The sequence below is a fragment of the Ambystoma mexicanum genome, chromosome 1p (genome assembly GCF_040938575.1).
Source record: "Ambystoma mexicanum isolate Mex_15411 chromosome 1p, UKY_AmexF1_1, whole genome shotgun sequence".
NCBI classification, from domain to species: domain Eukaryota; kingdom Metazoa; phylum Chordata; class Amphibia; order Caudata; family Ambystomatidae; genus Ambystoma; species Ambystoma mexicanum.
In genome coordinates, this window is record NC_090921.1 from 376,738,287 (window position 1) to 376,760,160 (window position 21,874).

At 46.6% G+C, this 21,874-nt stretch overlaps 1 protein-coding gene across 1 annotated transcript in view; it reads right to left on the reverse strand.

The window, feature by feature from the left end:
- NCAN (neurocan) overlaps window positions 1–21,874 on the reverse strand; it is a 1,349,040-nt gene that overhangs the window by 590,178 nt on the left and 736,988 nt on the right. The window contains exons 5-6 of the mRNA XM_069649118.1: window positions 4,214–4,341; window positions 325–618 (exon numbers count right to left, since the gene is read on the reverse strand). Of these exons, the coding sequence (XP_069505219.1) occupies window positions 325–618; window positions 4,214–4,341 (422 nt within the window). The remainder of the gene's footprint in view (window positions 1–324; window positions 619–4,213; window positions 4,342–21,874) is intronic.

Genomic DNA, 21,874 nt, shown 5'->3' on the forward strand with positions numbered 1-21,874 from the left:
CTCTCCAATCTACGAAGGATCTTCTAAGAAGCCCCATGTCGTGGTAGAGTCCCTTAACCAGTTTTTTTATTTATTTTTTATTTGGCATTCCAGTACTTGCAATATTGCTTTTCCCATTCCCAATTCAGGACATCACTTGCCAGCATCCCAAGAGAAATCAGGATTAGATGGGATTCTCACACCTGACAGAGGACCACGGGGGATCACATTAACAATGAGCATGATATGGCCAATTACTCGCCCACTAATGACCAGATCCTGTGGGTGAATCTATTGCTTTTAGAGTAGTGTCCCTCTCCCTCCACCTTTCGAGCATCCCTTTACCTTGAAAGCAGTAGGCATCAAATTTATCTCTGGGATCCGGGAACCCTGTCCGGTTTGGGAACTGGTACACAGTCCTCACACCAGGCAGGTCTCCGCCACAGTTTTTCCGTGGGGTGTTGATGGGGTAGCGTACGCTGCCATCAGCCAGCCAGCCTGGATCACACTGGTCAAGTCCTTCCTTCCACGCCAGGTACAGCTGCCCCACAGTGGCAAGCGTGCCTCCTTGTGCCTGGCAGGAGAGTGTGGCATCCAAGAAGGTTTGCTTTCTGGGTCTAGAGACAAAGCGGACAGTACCTGGGTATACGTGGGAAAAGGAAACAGTCAATACACAATCTCAACAAAAATCACGAAATTCACATTTTCAACATCAAGTCCTGAGCTGGCAAAATTGCATGGAAATTAGTGTTGATGTTTTGAGATTGTTTTTACATTTACAGAGATCTGCAAACATGATCAAAGTTTGCCCCTTTATAAGTTTTCAAAATCACAGAAAAGAAAATGTTTGCCATCACACATTCATTACTCAGGGCAATTTTCCTGGTTACACATCCACAAAATTGAACTTTCCATTTATTTTCACCAACATCTTTAGTTCTTGGTGAAAGAGGGGGGCTTTCTGCCACCAGGAAGTGACAATGGCTCATACATAACTTCTAAAACATTTTAATGAAACACTCTTTATTTGTTTATTTGAAAAAGACTCATGTCACTTGTGTTTAATATTTATTAGTAGCCAGTGAGGGACAAGCCGACTGTTTCAAACGATCTTATTGGCATTTGCTGGGTCAATACCTGGCTTGGAAAGACTCACCTGAAGCACTCTTTTCGGAGTTCTGAATCACGCAGAGTTCCTTTCCTTTCTCCCCCGGCAGCCATTGAAAAGGAGAAGGAACTATGTGTAATCCCTCCCGGCTGTTCCATGGTGGCCATTTTGTTTATCTACTTTTTATTCCTATGATTTTAATGGCCCTCATGGAAAAGCAGAAGGGACTAAATGTAGTCAAGGAGAAGGGACTACATGGAGTCCTGTCTCCCCAATCCCTGGCAGCCATTTTCTTTGTTTTTTCACAAGTTGAGAAACGGTTTCAATGCTGATTCTCAACTCAAGAAAAAATGCTATTTGTACCCTGCTACGACGTTCCTGGGTACTAATAGCAATAGAACCCTCAGAGTGGAGCATTACCGGTCTGGTAATGCCCCCGAGGCTATGTTAAAGCTCTTGCTTCGCTTCGGCTTGTAACTATCACCCCGGTGCATTACCGGGCCAGTAATGCCTCCTTACTCGGGTTCTATTGCTTTAAAGTATAATCATATTATTTGTCCTCTTTTAAGCAAGATTCAATTTGAAATGCAAACATTACATCTAAGGAGAGAGGCGCAATCCTGCAATAAAGCAAACTCTGGCATCTATAGGTTTCTATATGTTTGGGATAGGGTTCATTTTGCTGGAGTTAAGGAATAATTAGTCACAGAGATGGATCTGTACATTAGTTTCAAGGCCACCTGTAAGCGTAAATAGAATCCCAGACTGTTTTCCTAAAGCAAACATCTAAAAAAACTGTGAATGGCACTGCTTCTCTTGAGGGTGCTGGCTCAGTGTTGGGAGAATCAAACACCAATGGAGATTGTTCTAAGCTTAAGTGAGAGAGGCGCCATCAAAACTCATCACATAAGTAATGATTTCCGCCTATGAGTCAATAACACGTCAAGGGTGCACCCGCAATACTTGTGCCATCACCTGCGCAAATGAAAGATAACGCTTGATGCATGGAGCCGTTGAGTCAACCCAAAGAATGTGTTGTTACCAATGTCAAGTGACAACAGGAGATGCAGAATGCACCAGTTTAAAGTAGAACTTTATGTCTAAATGTGTGAAGGGGCCTGGACATTTCAACGATATGACCCTGTGAACCAGAGAACACAGACAATGATACAGAAATGTTTAATAACAAAATGTAAGTGGTATGATGTTGTCAAGTGTGAATGATGTGCAGATGCATTTCCTACTGTATGTCAAGCAGGAAAGGAAGCATCATTCATTCAGTCTTTAAATGTAATGTTTTATTTCTCCAACAACTGTCAGATTATTGTCCAAAGCCATACTAGTATAGTGGACTTAAATAATATCCTACAGTATGATATGCAGAAAATCTGTGATTTTGTGGTATTAGTTTGAATAACTTTGGTGTTTGAGTCAGCATGAAAATGTGCTGACCTCAAGTTGACCTGGGTTTCAACTCAGAGCAAAATATCCCTCTGACATTTGGGCATCCTCCATGGGAACATGTTAGAAAAATACTCTAACATACCAGGAAAATACAATTCACAATCTAGGCAGAGATTAGGATCTGCTTATAAGCTACATAAGCACAACATATTTCTCTTAGATTAAGTAAAGGAGTGAACATTTGCAAGTGCCAAATATTGAACAAGCGAAGATGCAAAAAGCATATGCAAGACAGAGCAACTAAGTCTCCAGAGGTCAAGAGGAGTAATAGCACCAAGCATCATTGAATCAAATTGCACTAAATAAAAGGTCAGAATGGTTAAAATGTTGGTCTCTTCACACAAGATGCGAGACCAGAAAACCAGTCCTATACATTAAGCTCCAGATGAAGATAGCAATGCACCTTCACTCCCTTAACAGTCCTGAGGAAGCGGACAGGCAGCAAGGTCAACTGCAAAGAAGCTCTAGGACCTACCTGATAAGAGATGTAGGCTATTGGCCAAGTGGGCAGTGGTCTGACGTTGTTCCCTGAACCTGGGTTTCATTTTACTTACGTGCATCTAACGAGCTTAATGTCCAATGTTGGGAGAGAATGCCAACCAATCATGAGGACCTATGTATACAATGGAACATATATTGTTGCAGAGGCCAATCCGCTGCTGTTATTCTGCTATTAATTACTATTATACGTAGTCAGAGGTAGTTAAAGGCGTGCCTACCAGATAAGGCACAGCCAATTCTGTTATTAAAACTTAAACAAAGTATAGTTATATGTTCCCCTAACCAATCCCTCCTTTCTATAGGTTTTTGCTATTTGCCATGTAGGATTACGTCAATGCTGACATACATCGAGGTATAAAGCTTGTGTGTAATTGAAATGCATTCAAGAGTGAGTGAACTGGAATCTGGTTGTTCACCAGGTTTCCCTAATTTATTTGAGCTGATAATAAAGTAGTATTTAGCCATGTTCTTTCAGTCTGTCTGGTTATTTGGGTCTGAGATTGTTTACTGGTAATTCCATCTGGCACTTGGAACGCAGAAAGTGCTACTGCAAAATTAATTTTCTTTTAAATTTCAAAAACCCAGGTGAACGCACACCCACCGTGCGGATGCTCAAATTCCTCACACACAGTTTATCCTTTCACCGTCACCACTTTCTACCCATCCCTCAGTAGTGCAGGGAATGGGGGCCAGAAACCTTAGACGTTTTTCCTGGCCGTCTTTTGTGCACCTGCCGCATGTGCACCATGACAATGTGGCTATTAAGAATCAGCTGAGAATTCTAGGTAATCCCAACATAGGTATGTAGTTGCTAAACTCATTAGTGTAAACTTAAATAGGCTGCTGCATGCACACCCCTTGACTACCTAAGATCAAAAAAATTAGGATAAACTAGTCACAAGCTGCATCGTTGAAAAAGGTGGTATGTTTTCCTTGTCAACCATTGTATGGTATGTAAGCAGATCAAGATAACATTGTTCATCTATCATGCTCCAAACCACAACAGATGATCAGTCCCTTATCACATTTAAATGGGTTATCATCATGCAACAGAATGACAGTCATCAATAAAAGGTGCAGATGACACCCCGATATCTGTGGCCGGTGCATGGACCTAGCCTGGAAATACCAAAATGAGGATAAGCGACAACGCTCTCTTGCCTTTGAGTTCTTTGACGTAGCAGTAGACATCGTATGGTTCCTCAAGTTTCCTCTCGCCATATGTCCTTACTCCTGGAAGGTTATTCCTGTCTCCATAACAACCAGGCCGGGGTGATCTAATTGGATACCTGTTAGAGCAAAGAGCAGTGTGAATGGTGCATCAGTCTTTGAGATGTGGGGGATATGCATGAAAGACAACTCCATTTTAAGTGCATTGGAATAAGCTCACATTTAGGTGGGGGGACACAAAACATTGCTAACAGTTTGGGACACAGATAGATGATGCAGGGAGGACTCACACCCTCCCAAAACGAGGCCTGGATGCACTGTCATTTTTAGGGGAAGAGAGAGCTGGACTCCCCTCCCAAACCCTCTCCAACTCATAAAAGTCACATCATTCACACCAGTGGCAGAGTCAAGTGGGGGAAAGGTGGCTGACTGCCCCCTTAAAACTTTCTTCTGTCCCAGTTTCTCTGCCCACTGCCAGCGCTACCAGCACTAATTCAATAATACACATGTGCATGCGAGGGAACTGCTACTGCTGCGTGTTCATTGACAATACTAGGCAACCCGGATTGTCTCCGCCCATGCCTCGCATAGCACGTGCCCCCCTTTTGCTTTCTGGTCTTGCAGCGTGATGATTAGGCTGACAGCTGCTCTGCCACACTAGACCAGAGAACGTGATGCCCGAAACAACAGATAACCATTCAAAGGTAAGTTTTAAAAAAGTGTGTGGAAGCATGTGTGCGTTTTTCAAATATTATGTAATGTGAGTGTAGGAATTTGGAAGAAGGTGCAGGCATATATTGTGGGCGCAGCATTATGAAATTGATTTAAAGTATGATTGTTGACATATGTAGTCTGGTGAGCTCAACTTCATGACCGTGATTTAGCATAGCTTTGATGCCATATACTTTGAGGGAGGCTTTTCATAAATGTGATTTACAGTGGCAATATTGGCATATGTTGCATATATTGTCATTTGGAAAATATGTAAAATGCCCATGTGCACTGTTAGTGGCCAGGAATCTTTGAGATTTTTTCATGCATTATCTTAGATAACATATTGTAAATGGCGTGCTTATTTTACTCAATTTTTCTCCGGAATTATGCTCTAAAATACGCCATTTGAACCCATCACATGTACATCTTGAAACCTCCATACTATATTTTCGATGCCATTAATATGCTTGGACTCTCACACTAATTCTGGGAGAGGTTTATACCCCTCTGCTAACAATATTCAACAGCTGCAAACAACCTTACATCAATTTGAATGTTCTTGTGCCCTCAGGAGCTATCCGCCCACCCTGGCCGCCAAGCTGTATAGGCCCCTGAATTACGTAGTCACAAAGAAACCAGAGGAAGAGCAACAGATTTTTTGTCATGGATTTAAAATAAGATCTAACCAACCGTATATTCATAAATGTAAGATTGGATGAACAAGTGTGAGAACCGGATGTTGGGCTTGTCTGTTTGCTCTCCTTGTCAGGAGGATCTGCCTCATGTAAATGCAGGCTGGGGGCCGGATTTCCACACAGCCCTTCTTGCCACTCGACCTTGTTGGCATAGCACCATGCCCGTCCTGCATTGACCTTCCAGAGTTGGACACCTTGCACCTGCAAGCGATTGTTTTGTGTAAATGTTGCCACCTGCCCCAGGTAAGTGCTTTGTGCCAAGCTCTACGAATCTGAGTTCACATTTGAAGCTTGAACATCATTTGAAAAGCTAGAAGTGGCATGGAATGCGTTGAGGGTGTGTGGCTCTTCTGTGCCTTCGCCCTTCACCCATGAGGATGCTGGAGACGGGCAAGGCAGTTTATCGGGTAAACTGCCCGACACCATGCCGGCACCCTGGCCTGCTGCGCCTCACTGCAGAGGAGAGTGGCGGCAGGGTCAGTCATAAGCCTGGGCAAGATCAAATATGTGGCCACAATCACAAATTCAAATGTATTACTAGTCACAAAACTATTTTGAGTCTTACATGTGTGCATATTTTGGGGAAATTTGTTGCGAATACTGCATTTTTAAATGAATTGGGCCAGTAATATTGGTCAAAACAGCCAACTCTATAGCACAAAAACTCATCAATGTGGCCCACAGTGGCCCACGACAAATGCACTGTATATTGGAGGGCCGGCCCAGTGCCCTATTTTCATATCGGTCAGCTTGGGCCTGGGTGACGAAATGCTCTGTTAGAGGCATGTAAGCTAAGGACTGGGGTCTGCCATTGAATCCGAGTGATTTGCCCGCGGCTGAAAGTACTGTGGGCAAATCGTTCGCATGAGAAAGGTGTGAGCTACCAAAAGTTTGCACCTTTCTCATGCGAACACATACATTCTCACACCCACACACACACCCATAACACATCCATAACACACCCCCGACCCACACCTTCAGCACACCCCCAACATAAACAAACCCCACTTACCTTCATCTTCACGCTGGTTCCTTGCAGCGCCAGTTCCCTTTCACTTCCGTGTTCGAGAACCGGCACTGCAGGGTCCTTTTCTTTTCTTTTTTTTTTCGAACGGAAGGCTGCAAAGGTGTCCCCCGCACCCCCCGCTACCTAAACCATAAAGTATAGTGAGCGTGGCGATGTGGGGGACACCCCCGCAGCCCCCATTTCTTTTTTATACGGAAGGCTGCAGGAGTATCCGCTGCAACTCCCGCTCACTATACCATGAAGTATAGTGAGCGGGGCGATGCGGGGGACACCCCAGTAGCCCCCTTTTTTTCAATGCTTTTTCAATGCTACCACCGAAGGTTTGAACTTTTGGTGTCCGAACCTTTGGTGGTAGCATTTTTAGAACATTTGGTCAATGCGACCATTTTTTTTAGGTAATTTCGACCTAAACCTCTGCCATTCACTGTCAAGTAGAAAAGCGACATCTGGTCTAGGTGTCATAGGGAGCAAGTTCCTCTCCATGGCTCTGCAATACGTTCCAGGTGAATAGAGGGAGCGAGTTCCTCTCCCTGGCTCTGCAATACGTTCCAGGTGAATAGAGGGAGCGAGTTCCTCTCCCTGTCCCCCAATACACTCCAGATGAACAGCGGGAGCAAGTTCCTCACCCTGTCTCCCCAATACACTCAAGGAGAGCATAGGGAGCAAGTTCCTATCTCTTACTCTGCAATACACTCCAGGTGAACAGAGGGAGTGAGTCCCTCTCCCTGACTCAGCAAAACGCTCTAGGTGAGCATAGGGAGCAGGTTCCTCTCCCTCTCCGCAATATACTCCAGGTGAACAGCAGGAGCATGTTCCTCTCCGTGTCTCCTCAATACACTCAAGATGAGCATAGGGAGCAAGTTCATATCCCTGACTCTGCAATACTCTCAATACTCTCCAGGTCAAAAGAGCGAGCGAGTTCCTCTCCCTAACCCCGCAATACACTCCAGGTAAGCATAGGGAGCAAGTTCCTCTCCCTGACTCCGCAATACACTCCAGGTGAACAGAGGGAGCACGTCCCTCTCCCTGTCTCGCCAATACACTACAGCTGAGCATAGGGAGCAAGTTCCTATCACTGGCTCTACAATACTCTCCAGGTGAACAGAGGGAGCGAGTTCCTCTCCCTGACTCTGCAATACGCTCCAGGTGAGCATATGGAGCAAGTTCCACTCCCTAACTCTGCAATACGCTGCAGGTGAACAGAGGGTGCGAGTTCCTCTCCTTGACACTGCAATATGCTCCAGATGAACAAAGAGAGCGTGTTCCACTCCCTGACTCCAAGATATGCTCCAGGTGTAGAGAGGGAGCGAGTTACTCTCCCTGACTCCAGGATATGCTCCAGGGGAACAGAAGGAGCAAATTCCTCTCTCTGACTTCATAATATGCTCCAGGTGAACAGAGGGAGCGGGTTCCTTTCCCTGACTCTATGAAATGCTCCAGGTGAACAAATGGAGATAATTCCACTTCCTGAGTCTGCAATATGCCTCAGGTGAACAGAGGGAGCACGTTCCTCTCCCTGACTCCGTAATACGCTCCAGGTGAACAGATTGAGTGATAGCCATTCCCTGACTCACGATATGCCCCAGGTGAACATAGGAAGCGAGTTTGTCTTCCTGACTCTATGATATGGTTGAGAGAACAGAGCGAGTGAGTTCTTCTCGCTTAATGTGAGATACACTCCAAACTAAACTCTCCCTAACTCTGTGATATGCTCTGTGTGAACAGAGGACAGAGGGAGAGAGTTCCTCTTCTTCACTTTGCCATATGCTGTGGGTGAACATCGGGAGCACATTCTTCTCCCTGAATCTGCAATACAGTCCAGGTGAACAGGGGGAGTGAGTACCTCTCCCAGACTCTGCAATACATGCTGGGTCAACACGAGGGAGCAATTTCCTCGTCCAGACTCTGCGATACGCTCCACGTGAAAAGAGGGAGCAAGTTCCTCTTACAGACTGTGCGATACCCTCCAGGTGAAAAGAGGGAGTGAGTTCCTTTCCCTGGCTCTGTAATATGCTCCAAATGATCAGAGGGAGTGAGTTCCTCTCCCCTGGCTCCACGATGCACTCCAGCTGAACAGGGGGAGTGAGTTCCTCTCCCTGGCTCTGCGATATCCTCCAGGTGAACAGATGGAGTGAGTTCCCCCCGTGGCTCTGCCATATGCTCCAGGTGAACAGAATGAGTGAGTTCCCTCCCTGGCTATGCGATACACTCTAGATGAACAGAGGGAGTGAGTTCCCTCACCTGGCTATGGGATGCACTCTAGGCGAGCAGAGGGAGCAAGCTCCTCTCCAAGACTCTGCAATATGCTCTGGCGTGCCATGTTGTGAGATTTATATGTGCTAAAGCATGCCGTGCCCACCTGTCAAAGTGAGATGATGAAGCTCTCTCTTCCCACAGCTAACCCAAAGCACTCCCCCCATCCCCTTGTCCTATCAACACAGAGGTGGCCAGGGGGTAGTGATAATCAAACAATCCATGACAAATCGGTGTTGTCATTTTCTATGTAAATAAGTCAGTTTGCATGAGAACTGGGGTTCTTCCACTTCCAAATGTTATTTGTTTTGATTATTCCCATAGTCTAGCAAAGGAACTGTATCCTGAATTAAGAGACAATCCGTCACCCGCAAGAGAGGGGACACTTGTGGAGTATCTTACACTCTAACAGAACTCAAAGGAGGACATTGGTTAAGTAAATACTAACATTGACATTTGGCGAATGATAAAGATGGGGGTCCAGAGCAGCAAACTAGTCCTCCCACAAGAAGAGAGGCACTGCCACTTCTCTGGAAGAAAATGCTGCCGTCTGACTTACAGGAGCATAATGTATCTATGCATCATATTCATCATTATTTTATTGTCATTAACAATCAGAACTGCATTCTTTATTGATGCACAAAGTGTTCCAAATTCAGTGCACCCACCTAACGATGTACGCATAAGACCCACAAAAACACGCAGACCTTATATAGTTATTCCAGTCCCTAGAAAATCTGATGGTGAAGTGAATGAACTTGAAATTAATGTGATTGACAGTGATACACACACTCTTGTGGTAACAAATGGACAGGAAAGCCGGAGACAGGGTCGTCAAGGGATGAATGAAGTGACATCACTGACAACTATACGCACGCAAACACTGAATGCACAAGAAACAGGCGTAGTGTCAATGACTACAAAACCACAAACACAAACAGCAGAGAAGACTACCCGCCATAAGAAACTCCACAACAGACATTGTGAGAAAACAAGAGTTAAGAGGAAAACCAATAGAAACCGTCATACCAGAAACTCTTAAGAAAAAAGAGCCAACTCAGAGAAACTCTCTACATGGACACAACGGATAGTAGACTCATTGTTTCCGTACATAGCCAAAGCAAGGGAGTTGCAAGAGGAACTTAAGAACAGAACTGCAGAAACTGTATTACAAAGCATATATGTCCCAACGAAAGGAACAAGCACCAGTTCCACAGTACAGCCATACACCAGACAAATGCCAGAATGGATACAGACATTTATAATCCGACAGAGAAAGATGTATGAAGAAAGAGAAAGAGCTGCCAGAATTCGATCTGCTCAAATGGCACATTTGAGGAGGCCTGCACCATGGACCAGGATACCTGAGAACACTCCAGCAAGAAAAAGCCATACAGATGCCTTCAGGGATGTAGTCATAGCCAACTACAGGAAAGCACTAAGAATCAGGAGAAGTATGCATGGAGATGACAATGAACTAAATGACTACCTGGACAGCACAACACATCTGGGAAACAACATTTGGTACCAACACATGAAAGAAGTTGGAAGACGAAGTTCAGAAGGGGAATGCTTTGTATGTGCACTCCTACCATACAGCATGGAGAAGTCCAAGATGTTCGTGGCTGTAGAAATTGATGTCCAGACAGCACACTGTATGTCACACGTAGCAATGTGAAAGACCAGAAGCCAGTTCATGGGAAGTGATGCCTCTCTGAAATGGGCAACTGAAGCAACCGATCCAAATGAAGACGATTATGTCAAGGACATAAAGACAAGAAACAATGGAAGGACAAAACACATTGTGATAAGATATGAGAAGCCTGGAGTTAAAGGAGCAGAGATTAGAAGAGAGGCAAATCAGAAGCTAAATGTCCAAGGAAAAACTCCAGAAGGAACTCGGAAATGGAAGAATCAAGGCCAAATGCAAATTTGGGGAAAAGTGTTTCACCAGACAGATGAGAGAAATGAGTAGTGATATTCCGAGCATGGATGGTCTTCGGTCATTACGAGCCAACCATCAACATAGTACGAAACGGATGCAGGCCATTATGGCCGAAACTTGCAAAACTGCTGACATGGGTCAAAGACAGAGGAGGACCCCTGCAGATAGTGCCAATAGAAAGCCCAATAATGTAATTGTGTTTCATGAACAATGGCACAAGAAAGATGGGAGAGAATCAGAACTGTGGATGAGTTTTTGACGCTCCAGGAATGGTACATGGAACTGCAGTGATTATGGACCATTATTGGGCGTATAGATCCAAAGCATACATCAGACTGCCAAAAGACTGGGGAGGCATATGCGCAATAGTGAACGTCCACGTTCCAGCATGGGTGATCCCCAAAAGTGACCTGAATATTGACAGTTTCCTGAAAGCAGATGCTCACCTGAGGAAGAAGAGATCTGTGGAACTGACAACTCGAATGAAGAGAGAGAATTACTTCTCTGCCAAATCAGAAGAAGCTTTTCATGCAATCCCATACAAACACAGGCTGTTTAGCCTCACCTCATCAGTGTTCGCAACGATTTTCATGCCAAGATTTCAGGTTGGAGCAAATACTAAATGGTTGCAGATAACCAGATGGGAGTTGCTGCAGACCATCAACACAACCATAAAAGGATTCAATGCGATTAAGGAAGAATTAAGAGCCATCCGACTGATGACTCTCCAGAACAGATATGTCCTTGACATGATCATAGCTATGGATGGAGGAGTTTGTGCAAAAATAGGAGAATCATGTTGTACAGAATGGAACCTTAACTAAAGCCATAGGTATGCTGACAAAACTATAGAACCAAATGATTGATGAAACTGACGAAGTTGATGATGACAGTTGGTTTGGATCACTGTTTTCATGGGTCCCACAATGGATGGCAGACATATCTAAGTTCCTGGGAGCCCTGCTAGTAATGATATTAGTAGGATTTTGTGTTATTAAGATAATAATATCACAATGCAAGAATACTGCAAAGAAAGCTATAGGGATGAAGATCTTGATTGATGTCAAGTCAGGATGGAAGCCCAAAGATCTGACTGATGAAGAAATAAGAGACTTTGTGAAGGCCCGCAGGCACGCACCAAAAGGAACAAAAGATCTCTATCCCAAGAAGCATAGAAATTATGTGGGAAGATGGGTTTACTGCAGCCCAAATGGACATGGCAACTAATGACATGAAATAAAGACAAAGCAAAAACAAAGAGGTGATGGCTGGAAGGTTTAGACTGAATCTTAACCACTGGCATTGCTCGGGGCAACCCTCCAGACCATCGTTCTTCGCCTGCCAAGCCATTACAGAAGGGGAAAGACCATATGCAAATCAGGCTTGGCCCCACCCCAAAAGGGACAGTCCAGCCCGAACTGCTAGGTCACATCCATTCTGCACGAGACCACAAGCATCCCCAAACATGTTTCGCCCTTGTTGGGGCTCATCAGTGAGGAGTAGCTTGGGTCTCTAGGCCCAGCAGGCACGGGACCCACGTCTGGGCATACCCGTCCCACTCGGGGTGACAAAGCAAAAACAAAGAGGTGATGGCTGGAAGGTTTAGACTGAATCTTAACCACTGGCATTGCTCGGGGCAACCCTCCAGACCATCGTTCTTCGCCTGCCAAGCCATTACAGAAGGGGAAAGACCATATGCAAATCAGGCTTGGCCCCACCCCAAAAGGGACAGTCCAGCCCGAACTGCTAGGTCACATCCATTCTGCACGAGACCACAAGCATCCCCAAACATGTTTCGCCCTTGTTGGGGCTCATCAGTGAGGAGTAGCTTGGGTCTCTAGGCCCAGCAGGCACGGGACCCACGTCTGGGCATACCCGTCCCACTCGGGGTGACAAAGCAAAAACAAAGAGGTGATGGCTGGAAGGTTTAGACTGAATCTTAACCACTGGCATTGCTCGGGGCAACCCTCCAGACCATCGTTCTTCGCCTGCCAAGCCATTACAGAAGGGGAAAGACCATATGCAAATCAGGCTTGGCCCCACCCCAAAAGGGACAGTCCAGCCCGAACTGCTAGGTCACATCCATTCTGCACGAGACCACAAGCATCCCCAAACATGTTTCGCCCTTGTTGGGGCTCATCAGTGAGGAGTAGCTTGGGTCTCTAGGCCCAGCAGGCACGGGACCCACGTCTGGGCATACCCGTCCCACTCGGGGTGACAAAGCAAAAACAAAGAGGTGATGGCTGGAAGGTTTAGACTGAATCTTAACCACTGGCATTGCTCGGGGCAACCCTCCAGACCATCGTTCTTCGCCTGCCAAGCCATTACAGAAGGGGAAAGACCATATGCAAATCAGGCTTGGCCCCACCCCAAAAGGGACAGTCCAGCCCGAACTGCTAGGTCACATCCATTCTGCACGAGACCACAAGCATCCCCAAACATGTTTCGCCCTTGTTGGGGCTCATCAGTGAGGAGTAGCTTGGGTCTCTAGGCCCAGCAGGCACGGGACCCACGTCTGGGCATACCCGTCCCACTCGGGGTGACAAAGCAAAAACAAAGAGGTGATGGCTGGAAGGTTTAGACTGAATCTTAACCACTGGCATTGCTCGGGGCAACCCTCCAGACCATCGTTCTTCGCCTGCCAAGCCATTACAGAAGGGGAAAGACCATATGCAAATCAGGCTTGGCCCCACCCCAAAAGGGACAGTCCAGCCCGAACTGCTAGGTCACATCCATTCTGCACGAGACCACAAGCATCCCCAAACATGTTTCGCCCTTGTTGGGGCTCATCAGTGAGGAGTAGCTTGGGTCTCTAGGCCCAGCAGGCACGGGACCCACGTCTGGGCATACCCGTCCCACTCGGGGTGACAAAGCAAAAACAAAGAGGTGATGGCTGGAAGGTTTAGACTGAATCTTAACCACTGGCATTGCTCGGGGCAACCCTCCAGACCATCGTTCTTCGCCTGCCAAGCCATTACAGAAGGGGAAAGACCATATGCAAATCAGGCTTGGCCCCACCCCAAAAGGGACAGTCCAGCCCGAACTGCTAGGTCACATCCATTCTGCACGAGACCACAAGCATCCCCAAACATGTTTCGCCCTTGTTGGGGCTCATCAGTGAGGAGTAGCTTGGGTCTCTAGACGAACATGTAAGAACAGCAAGAAGCCCTAAAGGAGTAATAAAAATATGGACTCCAAAGAGACACTTCTTCAAACCTTCATGAGTAGATCCAGAAGATGAAGAAGGAATCAACCCAAGAGAAGAAGTGAAGGAGAATACAGAAGAACAGAACAAAATGGATCTAGAGAAGGAAGTGAAAGTGGTCGATGAATCGCCCAGAGGGGGGGAGTGTAGAGGAGGTCCCAAATAAAGCCTGCATGTCAATCATCCATTTTGAAGTACCAGGAACATTTACACCGAGATATGTGACATATAATGAGCAAATAAACCAGCAGAGAGCCACAGTAGGGCTCTGCTCAGTACCCATGAGAAGAACAGCACCTATTGACGTACCTGTACCAAGAACACCATGGACAGTAAAGTATCCATTAAGAAAGCCCTACCAGCAAATGAGAGAAATGAAGATTGCTTAAGAACCGTCCCGGAAGAAACCAAAAAGGCCTAATGGAAGATGAATGGTGACATCACAAGGGCCCATACTGACTTGCAGATAGAAGAAATGACAACCAGAGAATGATGCAGAGAGACGAAAAGCCATGAATAAAGATATCGTAAACCTAAAGAAGAGAACGATGTTGAAACGTGAAGAAGCTTAAACTGTAAGCAGGATGAAGATATTCAACCCGCTAACGCCTGGACATTTGCTTGAAATGCAAGAAAGCTAAGAAACCAGTGCGGCTTGCTATGCTTAGTAGAAGAATAGAGCAGCAAGCGCCATTATACTTAATGTACATCAAAAGAAGGCACAGTATTATAAGTGCAAGTCCACTTTGCACTAAAAGCAGAATCAACTTAGGTTACTAGAGGCCAAACAAGACAAGACTCGGATTCCAGCAAACAAGAAGAGACGGCTGAATCGAAACTCAGCAGATGCAACTCGTGCCCGGAGAGCTAAGGTCATACTAATAAAGGAACAAACAGTAACTTCACATAATTGAAACTTAAGAACAGGATATCCTGATTCTGAAAGGCCAAAGATAAGGAGGCATGGGCAGGTGGCAAGCTGAATGAGAATCAAATACAGAAATGGCAAGAAACTAGACAAATTCATGGTGTCTGCATCACGTGACCAGCTGAGTGAGGAGCAGCACGAGTTCACACCTACGCCTGGCATCCACCCAAGCAAAAGATATCAGAACTTTTCCAGACAGAAGATGCAGTTCGAGGCCAACCACAGTGAGATAATTGACACATAGTTGTTGTAGCAATGATTGATTGTAACCTTAATTGGAGGAAAGCCGGGTAGCTGAGGGGGGTACACTGTACCTGGCTGACCGTTCTGTGTGCTGCTAAGCACAGTGGAAGAATATGAATAGGGTTGATGCCAACCCAATCACAATGGACCAAATAATCTAGGGTCCTATAGTTAGTAGAACCAATGAGACGTTGTACTTTTAGTGACGTCTACAGTAGTCATTTTGAAGGAAGGGCTTAGATGCCCACCTGAAAGTGTTTACCCAATCCCCTCACCCATTACCATATACAGATATAGCACCTATATTAAAGTTACCTTTTCCGAACCAATAGAAATGCTTAGTAACTTTTGAGTGTTACAAGTCAGTTAGGACAAGTTTTTAGTATAAATTATGTGGGGGTTTTTTTAAGTTCTTTGGAGTTGAAGCGAGGCGGACGATCGCATCACTGCTGATTTCCATGACTCTCAGTTTTTGTACTTGTCATTAAATGGACTCCATTTGCCAAACCATTGAGTTGTCCTTATTAATTGGCGTTGGAGTAATAAATCTGCACCCCAATCCATCTCAAGGTGCAGGTATCTCGTCTTAAAGTACTTCGGAGCAAACCCCTACTCTATGGGCCGGCCGGGGCTCTCCCCAGTACAGATGCCAGCCAGACTGGGTGGGGGTGGTGGTCTTGGGTCAGACCCATCAGGAGCTGTGGTCAGTCCAGGAGGCAATTAGGTCTTCCAACTGGAGCAAAGTTGTGGCAGCCTTTAGGGTCCTTCAGGCTTTTGCCCCAGTGCAAAGGGGGAAGTCAGTCTTGCATCGGTCAAACAACAGTTTCACAGTGGCCTTCATGAACAGGCAGGGAAGCTCCTGCACTCGGTCTATGGGCTCTCTGGAACTGCAGCTGGGGTTCTGGGCAGAAGCGCACCTATTGGCCTTTTCAGCCTGCCACATCAGGGGTTGAGACAACACTGTGGCAGACAGGCTCCGCTGAATGTTCCCGCCGGCGGACTGGGAGCTGTGGGAGGTGGCATTTCAGAAGATCTGCAGGGTATTGGGGACCCCAGATCTGGACCTGTTTGCCTCTCCTCTACATGCAAATGCCCCCTGTTTCTTGTTCAGGTTCTCCTCCCAAGGGGTGTGGTGGATAAATGATGTGTCTATGACTTGGCTGATGGGGCACCTGTATGTGTTCCCTCCCTTCCCCCTCATCTAGATAGTCTTGCTGAAGATCCAGGAATCACAGTGAAAGGTTATTCTGGTGGTTCCTTTCTGGCCCCATAGGTGCTTTTCCCCCCCTCCTGCCAAACCTGGCTTTCCCAGCCTGGATCCCCCTCTCTGATGGACTGGACCCGGTATGGTGCTCTGGGGGGCGTGGTTTCAGGCCCAAAGAACTTGGTCTAAGGGGCATGGAAACTGAAAGGGTTTACCTAAGGTACAAGGAGATCCTGGAAGAGGTGGCTTCCTCCATTCAGCGTGAACGATGTCCTTCCACCCTGAGGGCTTATGAACGATAATGTAAGAACTTTCTGTCATGGTGTCTGGTGCAGGGGTGTCCCTCTCCCTTGAGTTTGGGGGCTCTGGTCCTACAGTTGCTCCAGGAAGCTTTTAACATGGGGTTCTCCGTGTCCACCCTTTAGGCTCAGTAGACTGCGATACAGTCTTTTGAGGGCTCTGAGGCGGGGGCACACAAGCTGCTGGATCTGGTGGGGCAGCTTCTAAAGAGTTTATAATTGGCTAGGCCCGTTTCCGCATGTATTTTTCTACCGTGGGATCACCCCTTAGCCATGAGGGCACTGCAGTACCCCCCTTTGAACCTCTGAGGGAGATCCATGCCATGTTCTTGTCACTCAAAACTGTCTTCTTGGTAGCCATCACCTAGGTCTATTCTCTGGTGCCTTCTCCTGCAAGGGCCCTTAGCTGAGGGTCTCACCAGATGCCCTGTTTTCTCAAGTGTCAACACCCCTTACTCCCTAAGGTGGTGTCTACGTTTCACGTGACTCAAGAGATGTCCTTCCTTCTTTTTTCCCCACCCCATCCTCCCCCGAGGAGGATCACTGGGTTTCGCTTGATGTCAGAAGGGCTGTACTTGTATATCTGGAATTGAGCCGGGTCTTTCATTCCACCCTGAGCCTTTTTGTCATCGCTGAGGGTCCATCTCTGAGGAAGAAGGCATCTGTGCCCACGATCAGTCAGTGGATGAGGGACGCCATTTCCCTGGCCTACTCATCAGTGGGTTCCCCCTTCCCAGCTGGTGTGCAGGGCAGGTCCACATAAGGCATAGTATCCTCATGTGCGGAGGCACAGGGTGTTGCTATCCAGGATATTTGCAGGGCTACCACCTGGTCTGACCCCAGCATGTTTGTTCAGCATTATCACTTTAACCTGTCCCTGGCAGGAGGCTGGGGCTTTTGGGACTGGGGTGTTGAGTGTTGCACTTCTGTGATCATCTTGATGAGGGTGCAGTCTTGGGCTGTGTGCTTCAATAAATGTGGGTTTGGTTGATTTCCATATCTTTGTCTGGTCTGTGGTTTTGTTCTAGACACATTCTCTACGGAGTTGGCATGCCTCACATATTAGTACTGGGATGAGGCAGAGGGATGTGGAGTAATGCTCAGATTACTTACCTGCAATCATCTTTACTATTAGCCCTACTCTTCCTCGTCCCAGTACGGCTTTCCCGTCTCCCCCTCCCCAACTGCCAAATGGGCCTTCTGAGCCATTGGTAGTAACTGGTGTGTTCGGGAGAGGAGGGCTGTTGTGCCTGGTGGGTGGGAGGTGCGGACAAAAGTAGAATGGAAAGAAAAAGGGGTTCCTGGTGGGAGGTTGGACACTGCATGTATTAGTAGTGGGGCGAGGATTAGAAAATCACTGGTAAATAATCTGGGTCTTGCTGCTATGCTGCATCTGCTCAATATGATGTTACTCAGTGACCTGCTGCGGATGCCGACCAATCCCCATAACATCCACGTCTCTCTTCCTTGTCCCGGTACTTACCTATGAGGCTCCACCTCTCCCATACAGGAACGTTTTTAAGTTTTTTCCTATCGGGGGTATATTCATCCTAATTACTCATAAACCCCAGTTCTTTTTTTTCTGAAGCAGGGCTCCACGGAGCGACATGTGGTGCCATCCTGGGCGACATCTGCAGCAGGACGGCAGCATTCTCCTTTGGGTGTGGTGGCTCCTGGTCCCCCTCCAGGGCTTGGGTTTCCAGTTGAGCTGGGCGCCTGCAGCTCCGTCGGGCCTTCTACGGGGCTTGATGGTTCTTGGGGCGGCTGGATTATGCTGCGTCCTAGCTTGTCTACACCCGCCTTCAAATGGCCGTCCGGCAGGAGGCCAGCTTTCCAGGTGGTGCATGGAGGGGGTTGGTAAGGCCCTTCCCCTCATTTTTGATGGTGTCTGCATATGCTGGCAGTGGTAGCCATGCCTAGTGTGGATGGGGCATCCATTAGGCCTCTCTGCTCCTTCCGTCCGGATGGCACGGGGAGGGGGTTGGTGAGGCCTTCCCGCTTCTCCTGCTGTCAGCTGTAGGCGCTGGTTAGGCCTGTCTGGAGGCAGGGTCTCGTTTGGGTGCCATATATGCCTGTTTTCCTCCTCCTGGGGAATCCTGTGATGCTGGAAAACAGTCTGGTCAATCTGTGGCAGAATAACAAGAACTGAAAGGCCAAGTTAGGCCTCCGCTGTGAGATACATTGCATCCTATGACAAGACAAATAAAAATGTGACAGGCCTTAAACCATAACACAGAAAAAGGACCTGGTGAATAGCAGGATGTGTCTCACTGAAATAGCACACTGAACAGTGTATCACAAAACAGATGGGTCTTGTTGAAAATGACAGAAGGAAAGGTGTATTAATAAGCATGTGTGTCTTTCTGCAGATGAAGCCCGGAGTATGCAGAAAAGTATAATCAGAGTGCAGATTGGAAAGTCGCATTACAGTGTTGAAAGAGAGAGAAAATAAGCATTTTTTCAGTGAAACTGCCACCCATCAAAATGTGCTGCACTATGACAACTCGGAACACAAAGTGGGCCTCGCTTGCAAAAAATAAAACAATGTTAGAATCTTGCATGTCAGGTGACTAAGACCCAATTTTCAGAACAGAAATGGACAGTAGATGAATAAAAATAAATTTGTGAATGACTGAAACAAACAGCCCTGTACTTTTAGCTGTCATATTTAAAAACCAATGCTGTGTGCAAAGAAATAAGAAATCCATGATAAGTAAAATACACAGTATTTCAAAGAATAAAGGCTGATGTTTGAAATTCAACATGTAAGTTTCATTTCAGCCCAATACAATGTGTGGGTATCTGGGCAGAATTTGCAAATGATCACCCACTCTGAAGACCTGTTGGTCTCCTTATCTGGAAAGGGGATCCCTTTGATGTTCATGCATACCAGTTACTTATAGCAGCAATAAGGTGACTGAAGCCCTGGCCAGAGAGCACATAATGAATTAAATGGAAGACTATGTAAACATCAGGCTCGGGGAGCATATCCCGGTCTGTATCACATGGCTTCTAAGAAATAGAAACCAGCAGGTTTGAGCTGGACTCTTTTTGGAGACATTAAACTAAAGATCATGTATATTAGTGATGTTCCTATAGATTTATATTGGACACGTCAATTTCCTTCATAACTTTCAAACCCAAGGATGCACAGAGTCCTTTCATATGTCATTTGAAAGCTACTGACAAGCTGGTTATTGTAATGCAAATCTCATCCACCTGTGATTTTTAGGATATGTGTGATTATTGAAAATGTGATTCTAGCTGCCCCAAAAATATTCGGAATGTTATTTGGACATCATATTGCTTAATCATAGCTATGATACTTTTGCTGTAAATGGAAAGAAATTGCTATATGCCCGGGCAATAAGGTTCCGAAACAAAAGTAAGCTTCAGTGATATGTCATTAAGCGAGGAATATTAATATATATATAAAATTGGACATGAAACAAAATATAGTGGAGTTGCAATATTTCTGTTCTAGACTCCTGAACCAAATGTAAATGTCCAATCCTGGTTGCGAGATCATAAGTTATCACTGCCTAATGTTCACTTTTCATGGGAGGGGCTGAGAGAGAGTAAAAAGGTCTTACACTATGGAAAAAGGAAGAGCTGCTAAACATCTTGAAGAAATGCCTTTAACCTAACTGGGGGAATCCTGAGACAGCTTCTTCTCCCGTGGGATGCATGTACTCTGCAGCTGGGCCCTGGGCCTGGAATTCTGGTGTTAGCCATTTGACGTTCATGTGGGTTTCACCCTTGTCTTGGCACATCGGGACCCTTTGTGTCTCTTCCTTCTTCCCTTGCTGCTGAAGAGGTCTGGTTGGTGTTGCTGGTTCGGGGTCCTCCTTGGAGTTCATTTGACTCCAGGGGGGAAGAAAGGTTTCTGATGTTGGTGGCTCTTCTGCCTTCCTGGGTGTCTCCTTTCCCCTTCGTTGGTGCCTGGTGCTGGAGGTGGTCCTTGGGAGTGCAGTCCTGTTCCCTCAGCTCCAGGTCTGTTGTGCTCTCCAGAAGTTGGCTTATTATCATTTGGGGGTCGTTTCATCTGTTCCAGTCTCTGGTCCTGGGTGTTGGGGCTTGCTGCTGCTCCGTGCTGGTATCGTTCTTTCTCCCTTGGGTGAAGGCTCTACATCTCCTGGTGGTACTTTCCAGTTTCTTCCAGCATCCCTGGTCTTAGTAGCGTGTGCTGCTGGTGGTCAGGGGTGCATGGCCTAGGGTGGTTCCTGGTGACCCTGCCTCCTGTGGTGGGTCCTGGTTCAGTTACTCCTCACCTGGTGTCCTTTGCTGTGCTTCTGGGTGCTTTGTGGTTCACATCCAGTCTCTGGTGTCATGCTATGCTGCTCCAGTCCGCTACTTCCTCCACCGTGACCATGGTCCAGGATCAGACGGGGGAGTAGGTGCCTATACTTCCAGTGGGGTGCATATGGTGCCTGGGCCAAATGTCTCCTGTTGTCCCTGGAGGTGGTTACACTTGGGGAGTGGAGTTTGTGGTGATGGTGCCCCACAGGTGGGTCTTTGCTGGTTCTCAGGTGCTGGAATTGTCGGCCCGGGTCATTCGTGTGTATCTGGGGGAGTTAGGCCTTTGCTGGGTCCTCCTATCTTCCTCTCCTCAGCCTCGGTTCCCCGGTTTCGGTACTCAATTTCAATTAAATTCCAAAACTTTATTTGGCAATTAAAACGCCATAAAGTGCAGCACACTATCCAAAAATATAAAAATATACAAATTAAAATCTTGATAAAAAGAAGACATATAAATAATCATCAAGCTAAAAATACAAGATATGAATTATTGACCCCTTAAAATGTAATTAATAAAATAGGGAGAGTATACTTGCAGCCCTATAACCATTACATTAATTTGTGGTACTCTTGATGGTATTCTTCTGGCACCGCAGGGGGTGTTCCCCTCCCTTCTGGGCTTCTGGGTTGGGGCAGTTGGAGGATTGTGGTTTGGCCTTGCCCCTCTGCAGGCGCATCGGCAGATGGGGCTCCATGTGTTCCGCTGGTCAGCCTGGCTCCTGGAGGGGAGAGTTGTTGGCCTGGGGTCTCTCAGCTAGGGGGGTGCCTCTGGTGAGGTTGGGTGTTCCTGCTTGGGGGCTGCACCTTGGTTTGCGGTTCTGCAGTTCGTTCCCTTGTGCC